The sequence below is a fragment of the Physeter macrocephalus genome, chromosome 11 (assembly GCF_002837175.3).
Source record: "Physeter macrocephalus isolate SW-GA chromosome 11, ASM283717v5, whole genome shotgun sequence".
Lineage (NCBI taxonomy): Eukaryota > Metazoa > Chordata > Mammalia > Artiodactyla > Physeteridae > Physeter > Physeter macrocephalus.
Genome location: NC_041224.1, coordinates 10,680,994 through 10,702,915, shown reverse-complemented (window position 1 = coordinate 10,702,915; position 21,922 = coordinate 10,680,994). Strand labels below are relative to the sequence as shown.

General features: G+C 43.8%; 1 protein-coding gene across 1 annotated transcript in view; it reads right to left on the bottom strand.

Annotated features, from left to right (window-relative positions):
- Positions 1 to 10,479: 10,479 nt before the first annotated feature.
- LOC112062303 (ras suppressor protein 1) overlaps positions 10,480 to 21,922 on the bottom strand; it is a 167,692-nt gene continuing 156,249 nt past the window's right edge. Inside the window, exon 5 of the mRNA XM_024116367.3 lies at positions 10,480 to 12,640. Within this exon, the coding sequence (XP_023972135.1) occupies positions 12,538 to 12,640 (103 nt within the window). The 3' untranslated portion in view covers positions 10,480 to 12,537. The remainder of the gene's footprint in view (positions 12,641 to 21,922) is intronic.

Below are 21,922 nucleotides of genomic sequence, written 5' to 3'. Positions count from 1 at the left end.
GACCTGCACCCCCTGCATTGGAAGGCGAAGTCTTAACCACTGGACCTCCAGGGAAGTCCCAAAAGGATCATTGTTGGACATAGATTGTAAGAAAGCAAGAGGGACAGCAGGCAGCCCGACTGGAGGAGGCTGCAGTAACCCAGGTGAGAAGTGAGGGTGGCCGGAAGATGGTAGAAAGTCGGCAACTCTGATGATATTTTGAAGGTAGAGCTTAGAAGATTTTCTCAAGGGTCCATGGAGGATAGTACAACTAGGAAGTTCTGTTAGAAACTTCGCCGTTAGAAACGTAACTGTGCAGTGAACAAGTATTTAATACACAGTGTATGAGGGTAAAAGTAAAAGTAACAACATAGCAACTTAGAGTCAACTTCGGTTTTATATTTCCAGCACCTGATATTTGACACCATGATTGAGACAACTCACTTCCTTCTGGATTCGTATGATTTTCATTCTCTTATCTATTCCAACTTACCACAGTGAGGATCTGCCTGTGCTAAGTGGTTTCCAAGCAGTTTCTAGCCTACAGGGTGAAACTGACGTGACTTCAGGCTAGCTGCTCGATCCTATGGAGAACGTATCCCAATGTGGGTTCCACAGACTACAGGCGTGGCACAGTGGTTAGGGGAAAAGGGATCCTGTGGGCAGATGCCCCTGCATACCACAGCCCCTTCTCAGAGATTCCAAATGCACACTAAAATGGTAAAGCGTCTGTGATCTTGAAGCAGAAGAACCCCAAAACCCCAACAAACAAACAAACACCAGGAAAGTCCCTGGCGGTCCAGCGGTTAGGACTCCGCACTTCCACTGCAGGGGGCACAGGTTCGATCCCTGGCCGGGGAACTAAGATCAGACAAGCCACGTGGCGTTGCCAAAAAAAAAAAAAAGTGTACAAGTCACTGGCATTCAAAAAAAAAAAAAAACCCCAAAAACAACCAACTAACAAACAAAAAAACCCAAAAGAACAACAACTCTTTAACCTGAACATCTCTCCCAAGCCCAGCTTTTTCCACTTGCTTCCACCTTGCCTACTTGCTTCTACCTTAACTGAAAAGAAAATCAATACACTCACGATTAACAGAACATTCAACTTCTAGTAAAGGAAGAGAAACACGCCCCTGCTAGGTCTAAGAACCATTAGACAATGAATTCATACATAATCCTGCCCTGCCTATCTCACAAGGCAATGGCAAGGACTGAACACAACTATCTGTACAAAAGTATTTTGCACACGACCTCTAAAGTATCCAACACATGGGCACGATCAGTCTTTTACAGAAAGTTAAGTCCAAGGAAAGATGCCTCAAACAAGAAATGAAAAAGATCACGGGGGCTTCCCTGGTGGCGCAGTGGTTAAGAATCCACCTGCCAATGCAGGGGACATGGGTTCGAGCCCTGGTCCGGGAAGATCCCACATGCCGCAGAGCAACTAAGCCCGGGCGCCACAACTACTGAGCCTGTGCTCTAGAGCCCAAGAGCCACAACTACCGAAGCCCACGCGCTTGGAGGCCATGCTCCACAACAAGAGAAGCCACCACAGTGAGAAGCCCGCGCACCGCAAGGAAGAGTAGCCCCCGCTCGCCGCAACTAGAGAAAGCCTGCGCGCAGCAACAAAGACCCAGCACAGCCTAAATAAATAAATAAATAAATAAATAGATTTATTTTTAGAAAAAGATCATGGGTTCCTGCATAGGCTTCGAGCCTGGAGTACAGGCTACCTTGAGAGACTGGGAGGCACCCCAGCAACAACCAATCTGATCATTGTGCTAAAATGTCAGGTTATCTTTGTTGTAAAGATACCTTTTTGAAGAGAGCGATGTCACCAAGATGATGACATAGGTCGTTCCCAACTTCATCCACCTCACAGGAAGAACTAAAAGCTATTCATGGACACAATGCCACTGAGAAAATTCTAGAAGATGGGGGTAAGGCTGAAGCACCCCCTTCATCACAGAGGCCAAGCCAGACTGCATGAGGGTAAGAGGGGCAGCTACACGCTGACCACGGGGTCCCTCCCCCAGGCCAGCACATCACCACACAAAGAGGTCTGCCCTGAGCCTACGGTTCTCCAGTGAGCAAAGAGAGCTGGGGTGACATCAGCTCTCCCTGCACTGTAGGTCACTTCCTGGGGGTTCCCACTCTGGTCTTACCTCATGGAGAACTCGGGGGAATCTGCGGGGCTCCACCACTGGGAATGTGACTGGGATCGAGGAAGGGGAGGGGCTTCCAACCACCAGCACTTGGATCTCGGCAAACAAAGTTCCTACCTGCAGAGCCCAAGCAGTAGTACCAACCTGTGGCTTTGCTCATCTGCAGAACCAAGGTGGGTGCACGGCGTGACCAGGGGACTCGGCAGGGTGCCAGTCTGCCTCATTCAGGTCCTCAAATGATGAGCTTTACAGGCCGTAGAGCCTGGTTGGCCCATGTGCAGGCAGGGAGCTGAATCACAGTCCCACCCCCCTTGTGGAGGGTGTCTTCTGGCCCCATCTGACCAGAAGGGCTGGGGACAACTCCTGGAAGCCGTATGACCCAGCGGCGCTTGAGCCCAGAGAAGGACAGGCAGAACCAATAGTTTGCAGAATAAAGCCAGTGGCTCTGCTCAGCCAGGGAACTTGGGGTGCGGGCTGGTTTGAGGTCAGACAACAAATGAACAGCTTTACTGGCTAAAGAGCTGCTTCTCTTGCTGTACCCAGTCAGGGGATCTAATTTGTAGCCCCTTCTTTGCTGAATATAGTCTTCAGCCTGTCTCACCAGGGAACCGGGCCAGAACACACGGGAAGCTGCGCAGCCCATTCAACAGCCCTGCTTCTAGTGATTCCTGAGCAGCAAGTGCAGCCTGTGGCTCCCTCCATCTGCAGAGCAAAACGGGCAGCCTCACCGACCAGGCTATTCAGTGTACACTCTGGCCTGATCTGGGTCCCCAAACAATGAGCTGTGCAGACTCTGGGTCCCATCCTGCTGTGCAGCCAGGGCAGGGGAACTATTCATAATTCATAGCCCTGCCCACTGCTGAGTACAGGACCCAATCCAGACCAACTAGTAAGCCTGACTAGAGACTCCAGGCCACCAGGGACCCCCTCCTACAGCTTAACTTGAGCAGGAAAACAAGTCAGCAGTTCTATCCAGCTGTTCTCAACCAATGTCATACGCCCCCTGTCCCTGTCTCCAGAGCTTGAGCAGCTGCCTCATACCAAAAAAGACCGTAATAGCAGGCCCCACCTGTCCAACGATATTACGAGAAGACACACCCAGAAGCCCAAATTGAGCTGACTGGTGAAGATCTGTCTCTGCCAAAGCAAACCCATAAAGTCTAGAAGAGGAGCCCGATTACTCAAATGCACAGACACCAATGTAAGGAGTCAAGGATCACAAAAAAAGGAGGTAAATATGACACCACCAAAGGAAACTAATAAAGCTCTAACGACTGACCCTCTGTGAACAGTCAGACAAAGAATTCAGAATAATCCGCTGAAAGAAGTTTAGTGAACTGCAAGAACACTCAGACAGACAGCTGAACAGAATTAAGAATATAATGCATGAACAAAATGAGCAGCTCAATAAAGAAATAGAAACCATCAAAAAAAACCTGAACAGAACTCCTAGGGTTGAAAAATACAATGATTGAACTGAAGGATTCAATAGAAAGTTTCAAAAACAGACTTAACCATGCGGAAGAAAGAATCGATGACCTAGAAGACAGGGCATTTGAAATTATCCAGTCAGAGGAGCAAAAAAGAAAAAAGAATGAAAAAGAGTGAAGAAAGCCTACAAGACTTACGGGACACAATCAAAAGAAACAATATCCACATTATGGGAATTCCAGGAAGACAAGAGAAAGAGAAAGGGACAGCAAGTATATTTAAAGCAATAGCGGCTGAAAACATGCCAAACCTGGGGAAAGAAATGAACATTCAGATCCATGAGACCCAACTCCAAATAGACTGCATCCAAGTAAGGTTACATCAAAATACATTATAGTTAAACTGTCAAAAGTCAAAAACAAATTAAATAATTTTGAAAGCAGCAAGAGAAAAGAGAAAAGTTCCATACAAGGAAACCCATATAAGACTATTGGTAGATGTCTCAATGGAAAATTTTCTGTTTCTGGAGAACAGAAGAGAATGGAATAATATAAATCAAAATAATGAAAATTTAAAAACCTGTCAACCAAGAATTCTATACCTGGTGAAGCTGTCCTTCACAAATGAAGGAAGAATAAAGACTCCCAAACAAAAGCTGAGGGGGTTCATCACCACTAGACCTGCTTCACAAGAAATGCTAAAGGGAGTCTTTGAGAGGAAGTAAAAAGGTGCTAATTAACATCATAAAAATTTAAGAAGATAGCATAAAACTCACAGGTGATGGTAAATATACCAAAGTTCAATTGTGTAATATGGAAATAGTGGTGAATAGTTCACTCACAAGTCTTGTTTAAAACTTAGAAAGCAAATGCAGTAAAAATAAACATAACTACCATAATCTGTTACTGGATATACAATACAAAAATATGTAAACTGTAACATCAATAACCTAAAATGTGAAGGAGAGAAGTAAAAGTATAAAGTTTAGGAATGCTATAAAAGTTAACTTGTTATCAGTTTAAAATAGTGTTATAAGCTTAAAATATTTTATGTAAGCCTCATGGTAACCAAAAGGAGAAGAAAAAACCCTGTAATAATTACAAAAAAAGAACATGATAAAGATGTCAAAGCATACTCACACCAAAAGACATCAAAACACACACACACACACACACACACACACACACACACCAGACAGCAGGAGAAGCAGCAAGGAGCAACGGATCTACAAAACAGTTGAAAAACAATGAACAAAATAGGAATAATGAGTCCTGACTTATCAATAATTACATTAAAAGTAAACTGATTAAATTCTCTAATCAAAAGACATAGAATGAACAGATTAAAAAAAAGATTTAAAAAATACACTGCACACAAGAGATTCACTTTAGCCTTAATGACACACATAGATTGAGAGTGAAGGGATGGGAAAAGATATATCATGCAGATGGTAACACACACACAGAACCATGGGTAGCTACACTTACATCACACATAATAGACGTTAAACTAAAAACTGTAAAAAGAGACAAAGCAGGCTATTATATAATGATAAGGGGGGGGTGTCAATCCCTCAAGACTACATAATAATTGTAAATATTTAGGCACCCAACATCAGAGCAACTACAAATATAAAGCAAAAACAGAACTGAAAAGAGAAATAAACAGCAATACAATAATAGCTGGGGACTTTAATATGGCACTCTCAACAATGGATAGATGAGACTCAATAAGGAAACAGTGAATTTGAACTATGGACTAAATGGACCTAGAAATATAGAGACCATCCTATCCAACAACAGCAGAATACAGATTCTTCCCAAGGGTACATGGAACATTTTCTAGAATAGATCATATGTTAGGCCACAAAACAAGTGTTAACAAATTCAGAAAGACTGGATCCATACCAAGTACCTTTGATCACAATGAAACTAGAAATCAATAACAGGTGGAAAACTGGAAAACTCATTAACATATGGAAATTAAACAACACTCTCCTGAACAACTAATGGATCAAAGAAGAAATTAAAGAGAAAATTTTAAAAAGTATCTTGAGACAAATGAAAATGGAAACACCGCATACCAAAACTTATGGAATGCAGCAAACACAGTCTAACCAGGTGGTTCCCAGCAATAATCGTCTACATTAAGAAACAAGAAAGATCTAGGGCTTCCCTGGTGGCACAGTGGTTGAGAGTCCACCTGCTGATGCAGGGGACACGGGTTTGTGCCCAGGTCTGGGAGGATCCAACAGGCTGCGGAGTGGCTAGGCCCATGAGCCATGGCCACTGAGCCTGTGCTCTGCCACGGGAGAGGCCACAGCAGTGAGAGGCCCGCGTACCAAAAAAAAAAAAAAAAAAAGAAACAAGAAAGATCTCAAGTAAACAATCTAACCCTATGCCTCATGGAACTACAAGAAGAAAAACAAACTGAAACCAAAGTTAGCAAAAGGAAGGAAATAATAAAGATTAGAGTAGAAATAAATAAAATAGAGAGGAGGAAAACAATTTACTAAACTAAGAGTTGGTTCTTTGAAAAGATAAACAAAATCAGCAAACCTTTAGCTAGACTAACTTAGGAAATAAGAGAGGACCCGAATCAAAATAATTATAAATAAAAGATGAGACATTACAATGGATATCACAGAAACAGAAAATATGAACAGAATTGGTCATCCTCGAATATCTGTGGGGAATTCATTCCAGGACCCCATACAGATACTAAATCCTCAGATTTAGTATGCAGAGTATTCCCATATACTTTAAATCATCTCAAGAGTACGCATAATACCTAATACAATGTAAATAGTTGTAAATGCAATATAAATGCTTTGTAAACAGTTGTTGGCAGGTGGCAGATTCAAGTTTTGCTTTTTGGAACTTTCTGGAATTTAAAAAAATATAGTTTTGCTCCACGGTTGGGTGAATCCATAGATGTGGAGCTCACAGATAGGCAGGGCTGACTGTCCTAGTAAGGAGATTGAATCAGTACTCAAAAACCTCCCAACAAAGAAAAGCCCAGGACTAGATGACTTCACTGGTGAATTCTGCCAAACAATTAAACAAGAATTCACACCATGTGGTACATATATGCACAATGGAATGTTACTGAACCATGAAAAGAATGAAATTCTGCCATTTGCAACAACATGGATGCGCCTGGAGGGTGTTATGCTCAGTGAAATAAGTCGTATACAGAAAGATAAGTTCTGTACGTTATCACTTACATGTGGTATCTAAAAAATAAAATGAATGAATATAACAAAACAGAAACAGACTCACAGACATAGAGAACAAACTGGTGGTTACCAGTGGCAAGAGGGAAGGTGGGAGGGGCAAAGGAGGGGTAGGTGATTAAGAGATACAAGCTACTATGTATCAAATAAATAAGCAACAAGGGTATATTCTTCACAGTGAATATAGCCAATATTTTATAATAATTTTAAATGGAGTATAAGCTATAAAAATACTGAGTCACTATGTTGTAAAGTACTGTAAATCACCTATACTTACTGATAATAAAAAGAATTAAGACGAATCTTCTTCAAACTCTTCCAAAACATCCAAGAGAAGGGAACATTCCCAAACTCATTTTATGAGGCCACCATTACCCTGATACCAAAGCCTGAAAAGGACACTACAAGAAAAGGAAACTGCAGGCCAATATCACTGATGAATATAGATGTAAATATTCTCAATAAAATATTAGCAAACTGCATTTAGCAGCACATTGAAAGGATCATTCACCATGATCAAATGGGATTCATTTCTGACATGCAAGAATGGTTCAACATACAAAAATCAATAAATGTCATATATGACATTAACAGCCTGAAAGAAAAAAATCAGATGATCAACTCAACAGATGCAGAAAAAGCATCTGACAAAATTCAACATCCATTCATGATAAAACTCTTAAAAAGTTAGGTACAGAAGGAACACATCTCAGCATAATAAAGACCATATATGACAAACCCACAGCTAATATCATACCTAACAGTAAAAGGTTGAAAGATTCTTCTCAAAGATCACGTATAAGACACAGGTGCCCAGTGTCACCACATGTATTCAAAATAATACAGGAAGTCTCAGCCAGAGCAATCAGGCAAGAAAAAGAAACAAAGGCATCATAACTGTAAAGGAACAAATGAAATTGTCTCTTTGTAGATGACAGGATTTTATATAGAGAAAATCCTCAAGACGCCACAAAAAGTGTTAGATCTAATCAATGAATTCTGTAAAGCTGCAGGATACAAAATTAACATACAAAAATCAGTAGAGGGTTTCCCTGGTGGCGCAGTGGTTAAGAATCCACCTACCAATGCAGAGGACACAGGTTCGAGCCCTGGTCCGGGAAGATCCCACATGCCGCGGAGCAACTAAGCCCGCGAGCCACAACTACTGAGCCTGCGCTCTAGAGCCCACAAGCCACAACTACTGAAGCCCGTGAGCTACAACTACTGAAGCTTGCGCGCCTAGAGCCCGTGCTCCACAACAAGAGAAGCCACCGCAAGGAGAAGCCCGCGCACCGCAACGAAGGGTAGCCCCAGCTCGCCGCAACTAGAGATAGTCCGTGTGCAGCAACAAAGACCTAACACAGCCAAAAATAAATAAATAAATTTATTTTTTAAAAAATCAGTAAAATTTCTACACAATAATAATGAATTATCTGAATAAGAAGTAAAGGAAATAATCCCATTTACAACAGCATCAAAAACAATAAAATACTTAGGCATAAGTTTCACTAAGGAAGTGAAAGATCTCTACACTGAAAAGAAGACATTGATAAAAGAAATTGAGGAACACAAAAATACATGGAAAGGTATCCTGTGTTAATGGACTGGAAGAATGAATGTGAAAATGTCCATACTACCGAAAGCCATACATAGATTAAAAGCAATCTATATCAAGATTCCAATGACATTTTTTTTACAGAGGTAGAAAAACAATCATAAAGTTTACTTGGAACCACAAAAGACTCCAAATAACCAAAGCAATCCTGAGAAAGAAGAACAAAGGAGGAGGCATCGCATTTCCTGATTTCAACCTTTATTATAAAGCTATAATAATTAAACCAGTATAGTACTAGCATGAAAACAGACACATTGAACACGGAACTGAATCAAGAGTCCAGAAAGAAACCCATGCATACACAGTCAACTAAAATGTGACAAGGGAGGCAAGAATACTCAGTGGAGAAAAGACAGTCTCTTCAATGAATGGTGCTGGGAAAACTAATATTCATGTGTAAAATAATGAAGTGATATAAGCTCTAACTTATACCACTGACCACATTTAACTCACAATGTATAAACTTAAATATAAGACCCAAAACTCTAAAACTTCTGGAAGAAAACACAGGAAAATAGCTCTATGACATAGGTCTTGGCAATAATTTTTTAGATATAACAACTAAAGCACAAGCAACAAAATAAACAAGTTGCACTAAATCAAAACTAAAAAGCTTCTGCACAGCAAAGGAAACCATCAACAAAATGAAGACAACCTACGGAATGGGCAAAAAAAAATCGCCAACCATATATCTGATAAGGGCTTAATATCCAAAAGATATAAAGAACTCACACAACCCAATAGCAACAAAACAAATAATCCAATTAAACAACTAGCAAAACACCTGAATAGATATTTTCCCAAGGATACATGAATGGCCAACCGTACATGAAAATATGCTCAATATCAGCAGGGAAATGCCAATCAAAACCACAATCGGCACACATTGGTTAGAATGGCTATCATCAAAAAGACAAGGGAAAAACTGCTGGCGAGGATGTGGAGAAAAGGGAACCCTTGTGCACTGTCTGTGGGACTGTAAATTGGTACAGCTACTATGGAGAACACTAGGGAGGTTCCATAAAAATTAAAGCTAGAACTACCATATGATCCAGCAATTCCACTTCTGGGAATATATCCAAAAGATGAAAACACTATGTTAAAGAGATATTTGCACCCTCATGTTCATAGCAGCATTATTCATCGTAGCCAAGACATGGAAACGTCAGTGTCTGTCGACGGATGACTGGATAAAGAAAGTGTGTTATATTTATATAAATGGTGGCAACGTGGACGGACCTTGAGGACATTATGCGAAGCGAGTTAAGGCAGACAGAGAAAGACAAATACTGTATGATCGCTTACTTGTGGAATCTAAAAAACAAAATGATGGGAAAAGAGATCAGATTTGCAGTTACCAGAGGCAGGGAGTGGGGCTGGAGGAACTGGATGACGGTGGTCAAAAAGTATAAACTGCCAGTTATAAGTAAGTACTGAGGATATCATGTAACACTGCTGTACTGCATATTTAAAAGTTGCTAAGAGAATGGATCCTAAGAGGTCTCATCACAAGAAAACAAACTTTCTTTTTTCTTTTTTGGGGGTACTAATACGAGATGATGGATGTTAACTAAACTTACCATGGTCATCATTTCACAACATGCCTAAGTCAAGTCATTTATAATATATTCCTTAAAGTTATACAGTGTTTGTCAATTATATCACAATAAAACTGGGAGAAAAAAAGTGCTACCTTTTGAACAGTAGATATTTTGTAAATCCAGTTATCAAGCAACCAAAAAGACTGTATGAAAAGACGTGAAGACACACTTTGGTGACAAAAGAAAAAGCAGAAAACCCCCCTGAGATTTTACATTACGTCTTGCACTTAAATATATGATATTTTCTGGATTGCATAATATACCAATTCTATTTTGAAAAGATATACATTTAATATTTTCTGATTACAAAAATATACACGCTGATTACAGAGAATTTAAAGTACAGAATAAGTATAAAAAGGAATTAAAAAAATTTTAACCTACCATACAGAAATAATTTATCAGCCATAAAATCCCAGTCCATTTCCATTTTTCTGTGCATACATATTATAAACACAATTTCCTTTTTCCACTATTGGGACCGCTCATATGGTTTTTTAAGTGTGACTTTTTATTACTTAACTGGATAATATGATTACCTCCCGTTGCCCCTAGATACTGTTCAATAATTTTTAATGTCTTCATAAAAGTTTATCAGGTGGATACACAGTTAACCCTCCTTTCCAATCTTAAAGTTTTGCTAGTTATCATTAAATTCCTACCCCCTTTCTGGAGAGAAATTTATATTCCCAATAGCAGTGTATAAGAATGTTTATCTCCTATTACTCCCTCTAGCACTTAACACTACCTGAAAAAAATATATGCACATTTCTCATTGCTACAGCTGTCTTATTTTTGCTTTGATTTATATCTTTTTGACTACTAGTAAGGCTGGACCTTTTTCCTTTTTTCATGGTTCTTGGAGATATTTCCTCCCGGTGAATTTTCGTGTATTGCCCGTATTTCTATCTAGAGTGTTCATCTTTCAAAAAAAATTATTCAAAAGACTATACTGTGGTAGTTTTACTAAGGCTTTGTTGCTGGTTTAATTTTAGATGAAGTCTTCCCAATCACCAATAGTAGAGGTATTGTTCTTCCTCCTGTACTGTCACAAGCTAAAAAAATTTTAAGAAAATTCAAGCTGAGGCAAAGATTGCACCTAGAAAAATCACATCGACTAAATCCCCAAACAGGTGATGGCACCTGGGAATTCTTCTTCCCATGGTGAATGTTATATCAGGAAGTTATCCAGAAACAAGAAGTATAGACCTTCGGTAGTGACCTCTGTGATTCGAATGCATCCATTTCCTAAAGTAACTCAGGATTTTTGGTTGTGTTTTGATTCTGGTTTTTTCTGTGTTCCAGTGGTCTTGGTCTCAGGGTTTCAGCTGTGAGATGGAGAAAAGAAGATGCAGGGGTAGATACAGACAATCCATCTGAGAGAATGTTAACATCTTGACACACCTTTCAAGACATTCCAGGGTTGGCAGTCCTTTCAGCACAAACGTTCTGCTTGGACGTGTTTCCACTGACATACACATTACTGTAGATAAGAGCAAAGCTGCCTATCACAGAGGTAAACAATTACTTGTTTAATGATTCTGCCGCTGCAGTTTCTACACTGGGGTCGGTAGAGAGTGTGCGCATTTACACAACTTCTTTGGCATCATCACAGTCACTTAGAAGGATGCTCTGATATGAGCAGATTTTCTGCAGTGACAAGAAACACACTTGAGTATTTTTCTCTCTCTGTTTCACAGCTCTTGTCGACCAGCCACTGGCAGAAGTCACCATTCCTTCAGCTAAGCAATGCTGCTTTCCAAAATCCTTTGGCAAAATCTCCTAGAGATTTGTTTTTCTGCTCCTTCCTAATTTAGAAACGGTCCTCAAAGGGAAAAAAAAAAAAAAAAAAACTGACAAATCGATGTGAGAAGAAACTAACTCTGATTTAATGCTGCATTTCTTTCATGGAAAGTTTCAGAGTTTAGCATCGACAATCAATAAACGTGGACAAGATCATTTGGGGGCAAAAAGTAAACAAAAATGGGTATTACCCAAGATCAGATATTTTTTTATTCAAGAAGCAACAACATGTGACACAAAGTCGCGATTTTATTAAAATCATTTGTAAGTTGACATAAAATCTCAGTGGTGAAGGAAAACTGTTAATAAAGCAAAAATAATGAGTTATGTGAATAAACAGAAGGGTGAACAGCGTTAACTGTGGCATTTAAACGATTACATGATTGTATTTATTCTTTTCATAATAAGCAACTCTGTGAACATCTATTCAAGGAGCTGAAAGCTGTGCCTCATATGGAATTTGCAGCTGAATTAAGCCTTCGTTTCCTGCCTTTGGCAATTTCAAGGAAACAAATGGCAATGGTTTGAAGAACTTAAAAAAACTCGACCAGCCACCAACACAATTTAAAAGGTAAGGTGGTAAGCACTAGAAAGAGGAAAAAACAAAACAAACACACACACACAGTATTCATTTGGGAGACAGAAAAAGAGATAACAAGTAATAATGAGCGAAGCAACCAGCAGTCCAGCCCATATGCCAACCCCTTATTTGTTCTTGGCTGTCAGGGGTTTCCGGCTGATCTTTTTCGATTTGTCATTATTTTTCTTCGGCGGCTCTGGGTTTGCCTGCATGTGTCTGCCGTAGAGGCTGAAAAGAGAGAGGAGGGGACACCGTGAGATCTACCTTGTGAACACAAGATATGCTTCTACTGGCAGAGTTTTCATCAACAGATTCACCTCCAGGAATATTCAGGAAGGCAAAGAACACCACAAGGTCATTTCTGTTTTCTCTGGGTCATATGCTGGATTTAAGAATTATAAACTGTCTTACACACACACACACACACACACACACACACACACACACACACACACACACACACACACACACACACACACACACACACTCTCCCTCTCTCCCCACCATGCCATGAAGTCCAATTCTGGACAAGTCCCTCGGAATCCTACACTCCCTGGGCTAAGTGTGAAATCAGCAAAGGAAGAGAGATCCAGGACTAGGGGAACCATGATACTCAGCCTGGCCGATCCGGACTGAAGCTCCCCAGGCCGCGAGGGCTGAAGCCGACAGTGACAGAAATTGGGCCGAACTGAAAAGATGGAGTGTCCACTTAGTGCAAAGTGAACAGCATGCCGGCCCGAGAGCCCCAGGGCCGGATGATGTGACGGAGAGCGATGGTGTCCGAGCCCTCGCCAGCTGCTCACCCGTGATGGATGGCGCTGGACGGCGACCACCCATCAATGCCATGTTAATAAGTACCGCTGATTAAATGTTGACAAAGTAGCCTACACTTACAGCCATGGCATCCATCGCAGAGCGGAGTGAGCTCCGCGGCTGAGGGGATGGAACCCAACAGCAGGTAGTCATTAATCGGTAATTTATGAGTAACTCTGATTCAACGAAATTAAAAGCCACCCTAAGATAAATACAGCTCAACCTTAACTCCCCTTATCGATATAACTGTGCTGCTGAGAGAGGCAGGTGGGTGTCTCAGTGCTTCCCGAGGGAAGGCAATGCCTGACCCCACTTGGTGCGATTGCCTTATGCTAACTGAACAGGGCGGACACAAAGACTGACCTTCCTGTACAAGGTGTCCCGTGTTCTAGGGTCCACGCAGGGAATCGACATCCTCTCCTGCACTGGGCATATACTGATGCTCTTGATGACACTGACGCTGTGGTTGACAGGCCAAGGGAGGGACCTGGGGCTCCGAGTTGTCCAATTGACTGGACGCTTAGGGAAAGCTGGACACTGGGTTTTGACAGGTCAAATGTAGTCTATCTTCTCCAGAGGCTTCCAAGCATCTCCTCAGAAGCGGTAACAAGCAGGATCTACCAACAGTGGTCACGGAGACGGGTTTCTGCTCGCATGGAGTTTAGAATGCAGAAAGTGGCAGCAGCCAGAGCTACAAGCTGAAGACAGCCAGGTGCTGGGAACGTTCTCTGGGTAAAGGGGAGGGTGAAGGAGGCACCACATGTCCTAGATGGGTAATACCAGCACTTGCAAGTCAGTGTGCAAATTCTGTAGAAGTGCCCTTAGAGGACTTCTGGCTAATTGAATGGAGAGGCAGGCCCAGTCCTGCCCAGCACCCCGGAGCAGAAACATCTTGCTCCCCAAGAGAACCTGCCATCCAGGGAAACGGATCTTCAAACCAACACAGGCCCCCCCTCCCCTAGACTTCAAAAAGAGCGGCTGGTTCCCTTCGAAGTCTATGCCCTGGACACCTGGGGTTCCTGGATCCAGGGAAAGAAACAGTGGTTTAGGCAGAAAGGAGGGTTCGGCCAGTCCGGCTTTACCACTGTTGCCACTTCAACCCCCAGTGGTGTCCCTGTCCTAATCCCCCCGGAACTTGCTATTGTCACCTTACAGGGCAAAGGGGACTCTGCAGAGGTGAGGCTAAGGATCTTGAGATAGGAAGATTACCTTGCATTACGTGGGAGGCTCCGACCTGTGCACCCCTTCCCCCGCCCCTCCAGTATGTCCCCCAGATACGCCAGACAGGGAGAGGAAACCCTGAGCCCAAGTAGAGTTGGCCCTTACATTCCTCACCTTTATCAACACACTCTCTGAGGCAAGCTTATCCTCTCATAGCGTCTGCCCGTCTCCTCCTAGGATGCCGCTTTCCTCAAGAGCAGGGGCTTAGCGCTCCAGTGGGATATGCTCCAAGCTCCTCCCACCTGGCACGGAGCCAAGGTCTGACTGCTCTGTTCTGTGCATTCACACAGGCACCTATGGTCTCAGTATCCGCTTCCATCGTACCGCTTTCTTACAGCTTCACGTGGCTCTCCTCCATTTTCCAAACTTTTATCCCCATAAGGGAAAAAAGTATACGCATTTTTACTCGCAGACAGCATCAAATGTTAAGGATTACAAAAATCTGCAGAAACACAACTCCCTCGCTCGTGAATTTGGAAACCCGGCAAGACTCAGGTGCTGGGAAAGTGGTATCAAAAGAAATAAAGGGGTCAGAGGAGGGAGAAGAGATGAAAGACCTGACGCAGGCCTGCTGGGGGCCACACCCTGAGCACGCAGGCACGGAGGGCTTCCTGACGGCGGTAATCCAGCAGAGTCATTTCAGAAGGCGGTGCAAAGGCCGCTCGGGACTCAGCAGGGCTCCTCTTTGCAGGAAGGAACTGGAATATTCCAACGTTTCAACGCCTGCCTTTTCGGACTCAGACCCCACCGCGTGCCTGGCCCTCCTGGGGCTACACAGCAAGTCACTGGCTACAAAGGGCCGGACGGGAGATGGCAGTCCTGAACTTGATGCTTAAAATCCCTGTTTTGCCACTTTACCAACTGTTCGTTCCGGGCAAACGATCAGCAAGCCTCACCCCACCGTGCCTCAGTTTCTTCACCTGTTAAAAAATGATGCGTTTTCTCACAGGGTGGCCATGGTGGTGAAGCGAGCCCGACACCAGGACAGGACTATCGGACGTGGCCCGCAAGGGCTTGTGGAAAAACAAGACTGACGTGGGGTTATAGTCAGAGTGATTAAAAAAAGGTAATTATATGAGTACTTTACTCCTCTAGGGCTTTTTCCTCTGAAAAAGAACATGGTATTTTTTTTTATCGACGCCAAAGCCCCAAGCATCTCTGGAAGAAAGGTTTGAATCCTCTTTGAAGAAGGCGGCTAAGGCAGAGCTAAATGCATTGCCCCACTTCCTCTGTGACTCACCAGCGAGCCGGGACGCCTCTGCCCTGCGCTGCGGGGTGCTCCCCCTCCTCCAGCCGTGTGGCCAGATGAGAGCCGGCACTTTACTCTCATCTGTAGATTGGATACATGAGAGCGGCCATCCCCACCTGGAGACGTGGCTCTGGCAGAGCAGGAAGGACAAGCATCTCTGGGTCCCCAGTCTCGGGTTCCACCAGCTATTGGCCATGGAGCCTCCAGGCAATTAAGTAAGTGCAGAAGGCAGAATAATGGCCCCCCAAAATGTCCACATCCTAATCCCTGAAACCTGCGAATACGCTACCTTACATTGCAGAAGGGACTTTGCAGAGCTGGTTAAGTTAAGGGTCTTGCGATGGAGAGATTATCCTGGATTATCTGGGTGGGCCCAAAGTAATCCCAAGGGTCCTTTTAAGAGCGTGGGGTGGCTGGAGGGCCAGAGTCAGAGATCTGAACAGGCTCAGCTGCCGGCTACGACGTGGAGAAAGGAATGCAGGCAGACTCCAGACCCTAGGAAGGCAAGGAAACGCGTTCTCCCCTGGAGCCTCGGAAGGGCAAAACCCTGCTGACACCTAAATTTCAGGCTTCGACACCCGGAACTGTAACATAGTACGCTGGTTATGGTTTTGGTCACTAATATCACGGTAATCTGTTATCACAACATTGTTAATAGGCTATACTCCAATATAAAATAAAAAGTTTAAAAAAAAAAACAAAAACGATCACAGTCATTTGTTCACAGTAGCAATAGGGAACTGATACAGTAAGTGACCCTCTCTGGGGCTGGCCGTGAGGATTTTGCTTAATTTCAGCAGGAAAAAAAAAAAAATTCTGGGGTAATAATTCACTGAAAAGAAGGAAAAGTTAAAAACTAAGTTGTAGAAAGGGCACAGAGGAGTGTCCCCAAGGAAAAACGGGTGCTGTTCCCACTAGAGGGCGAGGAAATGGGCAGGCCAACTGTCCCCTCTCTGCCACAATGAGACAGGAAGGGACTGGCTCTCTCCATACTCTGAAGCTAACAGTCATGGCCCATGTTTGAGATGCACCCAGGATTTAATTCATAGAGGTGACAGGGAGGAGACGGAGAGATCTGGGCCTTTGAAAGAATTCTGTTACATGCAGCTGTGTGCAGGGCCACACGGAGAAGCACAAGGGCTGGTTAGGAGGCAGAGGAGCTCAGGAGAGAGCAAAGCCCAGAGCCTTTATGGTGGTTTCACAAAAAGGAAGGGGTGAGGCAGGGTATGAGTGGGTTTAGAAGTGAGTGATTTGATTAAAATTTCAGAGCCCCGGGCTGAAGAAGTGATCTCTAGTGATCCAGTACCTGGCTCTGGGTCACGGGGAATACTGGCTTGGTGCATGTGAGGTAGAGAAAAGAGGTGGTCAGGATAGGGGTTCGGGGTTGGTTGGCTTGGATACAAAAGATGCGCTAACAGATGAGTTGTTTGCTCCTCTAGGAATGAGCTGGCTTGGGAGGCTCCCCAGCCAGCAATATCCCCAAGGTGCCAAAGCATCATAAAATAGAGAGAGTGAAAAGCAGGATAGATCAATACAGCCCACAGCCTTCGGGATGGATTTCCGTCCCTCTGGTCACCCCATACTCTCCTCGCATGACGCACCTTCCACCTCTTCGACCTTGGAAGAGTCCCGACTACCCTTCAGACCGTGGCACAAGGTCCCCTCAGTGCTGTGCTCAGATAGCACCCGGCCCGCCCTACAGGAGCCCTGGCATCCTGCATGGGGGATTCTGGGGAACAGTCCTGGGGCTTCACTCGCCTCTGCATTCCTGCGCCCCCTGTTTGCCCCAAAGGACACGTGACATTGAGAAGGTGACTGACTTCTGCCGCGGTCTGATGTCCTCATCTGCAAAATGATGAAAACTGCTACCGTGCAGGGCTTGTGGAGGGAGATGAATCAGACATGGACAAGGGCCTGTGTGTGCAGAGGCTCAGAGCGGCAGCTGCTGCCTTTAGCCTCTCACGAAGGCCCACGACTCAGGCTAAGCTGGCCAGTTCCTCCTGCTTCTCAGACCCTGGCTGGGCACAGCCGAGAATTCGACTCTGCCCTCGTGAGCCTGTGGGGAGATCCTTTCTTGGGGAGGTTTCTGGCGGGCACTGAAATCTGACCATGCCGGCTTGAGAGCGCTGACAGAGGAACCCGGCTCACGGTCACTGATGGGCCACAGCCGCTGGGGGGTCAAGTGCTCAACTCAGCATATGGAGGGAACCTGTGGCACAGGGTCTTGGAAAATCTTCTGTCCCCTGAAATCTGAGGTCTACAGAGGATAACTGGGAGTTGTTCAAGGAGGGGAGAAAAACGAACAGAGAACCATCTAAAGCGACAGGACAGGATCAATTACGCTCAGGGGTCTGATGGACAGGCTTCCGCTGCTGAAGAGACTCCTCCAAGGTGAGATGCCTGCGGATGCTCTGTGCTGTGGGAGACGAAAGAGGCACCATCGCTCGGCTCACGAGGGCTCTCGTTCTCGTCCCTGTGCGAGTGGGCCCCGCCCTGAGCCGCCATCTGCAGAATCCCAGCCAAAGACCAGCTCTGGAGAAATCATCATGAAATGACGCCATGGACAGCAGAGGTCACCAGACTGGTCACTTGAGAGGCGTCTTGTCAAAGATGCCTGCGCACTGGCCCCCTGAAACTCCACACAACTCAACACCCCTGCCTGATGACGTCTAAGACGGCACAGCAAACAATTCCGGCCCACCAGAATCAGAGTAAATTTCTCAACAAATACTGTATTGAGTAGTATGATACGTACGCTTTCCTACTATTGATAGGTGCATTTTATTTAATACGGGCATCTTCATTTTGGGAAAAAAAATCCATTTGAGTCTTCCTGTTTCGGTTGGATCCAAGGGTCTCTTGCAGACCTTCACACCGCTTCATGGCTGCAGTAATGAAGACCACTAGGGACCGTGTCTTTCCTTCTTGAAAAATCTCCTCCCTTGGCTCCAATGCACTATCGTGGTTCTCATTCTTTCTCCAAACAATTCTGCAGCCCCTGTGTTTTTGCTTTTAGCTCTCTCTATCCTCTTCCCTAGAAAGAGCAACTGATTTTGTACCTTCAGTGATCATCTCTGAATAGGAGCCCTCCAAGTCACCACCATCTTCAACCCCTGCTATGCCTAATTCCCACTTGGACATTTGGCTCTTATACCCAACCAAATGCATACAATAGTTCCTTACCCCAGTTCCTCAGGTCTGTCCCTCTGAAGTCTCCAGACCTCCAGGATCAAAAAGGTGAAGTCATTTTGGCACCTGCCTCTTTTTTCAGTCACCCCGTTAATCAAGTTTGACCGAAGTGCTCTCTGCCATAGACATTCTCAGCCTGGGGCCAGGGTAGGATCTGAAGCTCCAAGCCAAGCTGTATGTGCATTTTTCAGCAGAAAGTGAACACAGCTTTCATCAGCTTCTCAAAAGGTTTGTGACTCAGCGGATTAACAAGCTGCTTTACGGTACTCGCTCTTATTTCCATCATCTTATGATTTTATTCACTCTCTTTTTCTTCTACCCTAAAACAGGCCTATACCACATGGCCATTAGATTATTGTAACAGGTCCCTTCTTGGTCCTTTTTTTTTTTTTTTTTTTTTTTTCCCGGCCGCGCTGCGCGGCTTGTGGGACTGTGGGATCTCACTTCCCCGACCAGGGATCGAATGCCGGACACCCGCAGTGAAAGTGCCAAGTCCCAACCACTGGACTGCCAGGGAATCCCCTCTTCTTGGTCTCCTTGATACCGATTCCTTCCTTCCTCCAATGCGTCCTGCACGTGACGGACGCAATTCTCTCTCTCCTCGGTTTATGCATGGAAAACAGCATCCGCTACCCACTGGATCAGAGAGCGGCCACAGAACATGCCGCGTAATGCCTAACTAACCCACCTTCATCTCTCTCTGCTCGCTCACAGCACGAGTACAGAACGGCTGGTCTGGAGGAAGGCGGCGTGGAGTGCAGGAAAGCCGGGCAGAGTGTGAGTTTTAGCCACCTACTAGCTAAGTACCCTTAGAGTCCCACAGCTTTCCAGAACCTCGGTGTTCTGCTGGTCTGCGTTGCTACTGCCTGGAACGCCCAGCCTCCACCCTTTCTGTAGCTCAGATCTCAGCCACATCTTTCGGCTTTTCACAGCTTTCTCTGCCCTGCCGCCCGCCCCCCACCCCCCCCCCACCCCGTCCAATTTCTGCCTCCACAAAACACTAGGGGGGTTATTGGGATTTCATCGTTAAGTCCTTCATAAGATACAAAGAGATTTCTGCTCTTGGCTGTTATTTCCAAGTACCAGTAGAACACCTGGATCAGGACACACGGTGAATATGGTAACCATGCAATCAGCATTCACCGTCAGGACAACCCAAGGAAGTTGGATTTATCTTATTATCTTATTATCTTTTCAAATGAAGGAACTGAGGCTTAGCAAAAGGTCTGGATCAAACCCAGGCAACAACTCCAAAGTTCAAACTCTTTAGGCGCTAAGTTATCTTGTCTCCCACCTTCCTGGATTTCTCAGTTTCGTCCGCTTAATCAGCCTACCATTTTCCTGAGGGCGGGGACCTGCGGACTTCACTTCTTTTGTATTCTACATACTCCAGGCAACTGCTGGAAGCACATTGTGTGCTATGTAAATATTATGTTTCAGAATGCCAGGTATATGAGAGGTACAATATGCTGTTCTTAAGTCATTTGCTCATGTCATATGCCTCCCTCCTGTTGTTTTGGGTGTTTCCATGGAAAGTCCTTATACAGACCAAGAAAAGAACCAATTTGAAAAATCTAAGTATATGGCCGGTGACAATAATGGAGAGAAATCATTTTGTGTCTAATCTGTAATCTTATGGTAGGATGCTAAATTTAACATCTCCCCAAATAAATCTGTGGACAAAGTGTGAAGCCTAGATTATTAATAAGCATTTGCAGTATTTTTATTTATCCCATCTAGCAGCTTCTGAGGGGCTGGTGACAGAACCTTAGCACATAAATTGCTGAGTCTTAAAGAAAAAAAAAAAAAGAACAGTTACCATAGTCCCATGAGCAGTCTCATTAATTCAAAAGGCAATGATTTTTTGAGATCAAACCTCCAAGAGGTGGTTCCATGAAATTCACTAACACCAGGATGTGTCTTTTACACTCGCCTCCATTATAACCGTCATCGCTCTCTGTCCCCAACACACAGTGTAAAAAGAAATTATCAACATACATGTGATAAACAGCATCTGTACAGAGAGCCAAAAGGAATCTGTAGCTGGCTTAGGACAGATATTAAGCTATACAAAAATACGAAATGTAAGGCGGATTTTAAAAATACCCTATACATTCTAGACTCACTCTCTGCCCCACAGAAGGGAGAAATGAGGATTCTGGCAGAGCAAAACTAACAATCTCACGCACAAAAGATGCTCATTAAACTTCATCATCCTGTCTACTCTAATGATGTTTTTACTTAATAAAAATTCCCCGAGCAGTTGCAAGGATATTAGGCAAGGTCTTTGGTTATGTATCAGAGGTCTGAGCTGTCACCAGCAAGCATGCAGTTCAGGGGGTATGCTCCCTGGGGAAGGAGCAAATACAGCTTTCACAGAATACATGCAGAGAAAAATCAATAACTGCAACTTGCTTCCCTGCTTAAGCATTTAAGAGAATAGGTAATCCTTTTAAATTAAACTGCAAAGTGCTAAATGTTGCAATTTACAGAATAAACTAAAAAGCAAAGGAAACAAGACAAAGGGCATTGGTTAAGTTTTCTAAACAAGCTACTTCCTTAATAGACTTCAGACATGGAGTATTGGGGAATACTTCTTATGAAAAGAGTTATTTTGGGATACAGTATGTGGAGATTGAAAAAGAGACATCCAACCGCGTATGTGTCTATGTGTTTGTAATATGCACACAGATATACAAACCTACTTATAGATACAAGGAAGGGAGAAAATATTTCTATATGTGCATTTAATCCCTCCAAAAATTATTCCTAAGAAAACACAATGATTAAAATTCACTAACTTGAATCTGGCTCTCACAAGCTAAACAGTAATTACCTAATAGATGCGTTAACATGGACAGCTGGATGTTAATACTGTAAAATCACAAATTATTGCTTTTGTCCATTTCATACAACCCACTTTAAATTTCATACCCTGCCAATAAGGACTTGGCTGGAGAGATAGGGCAGTCAGGTCGAGAGTGCAGCATCACCCAAAAACCTGAATTTAAAGACAGTAAGATTGCCCTCTAGGTGTT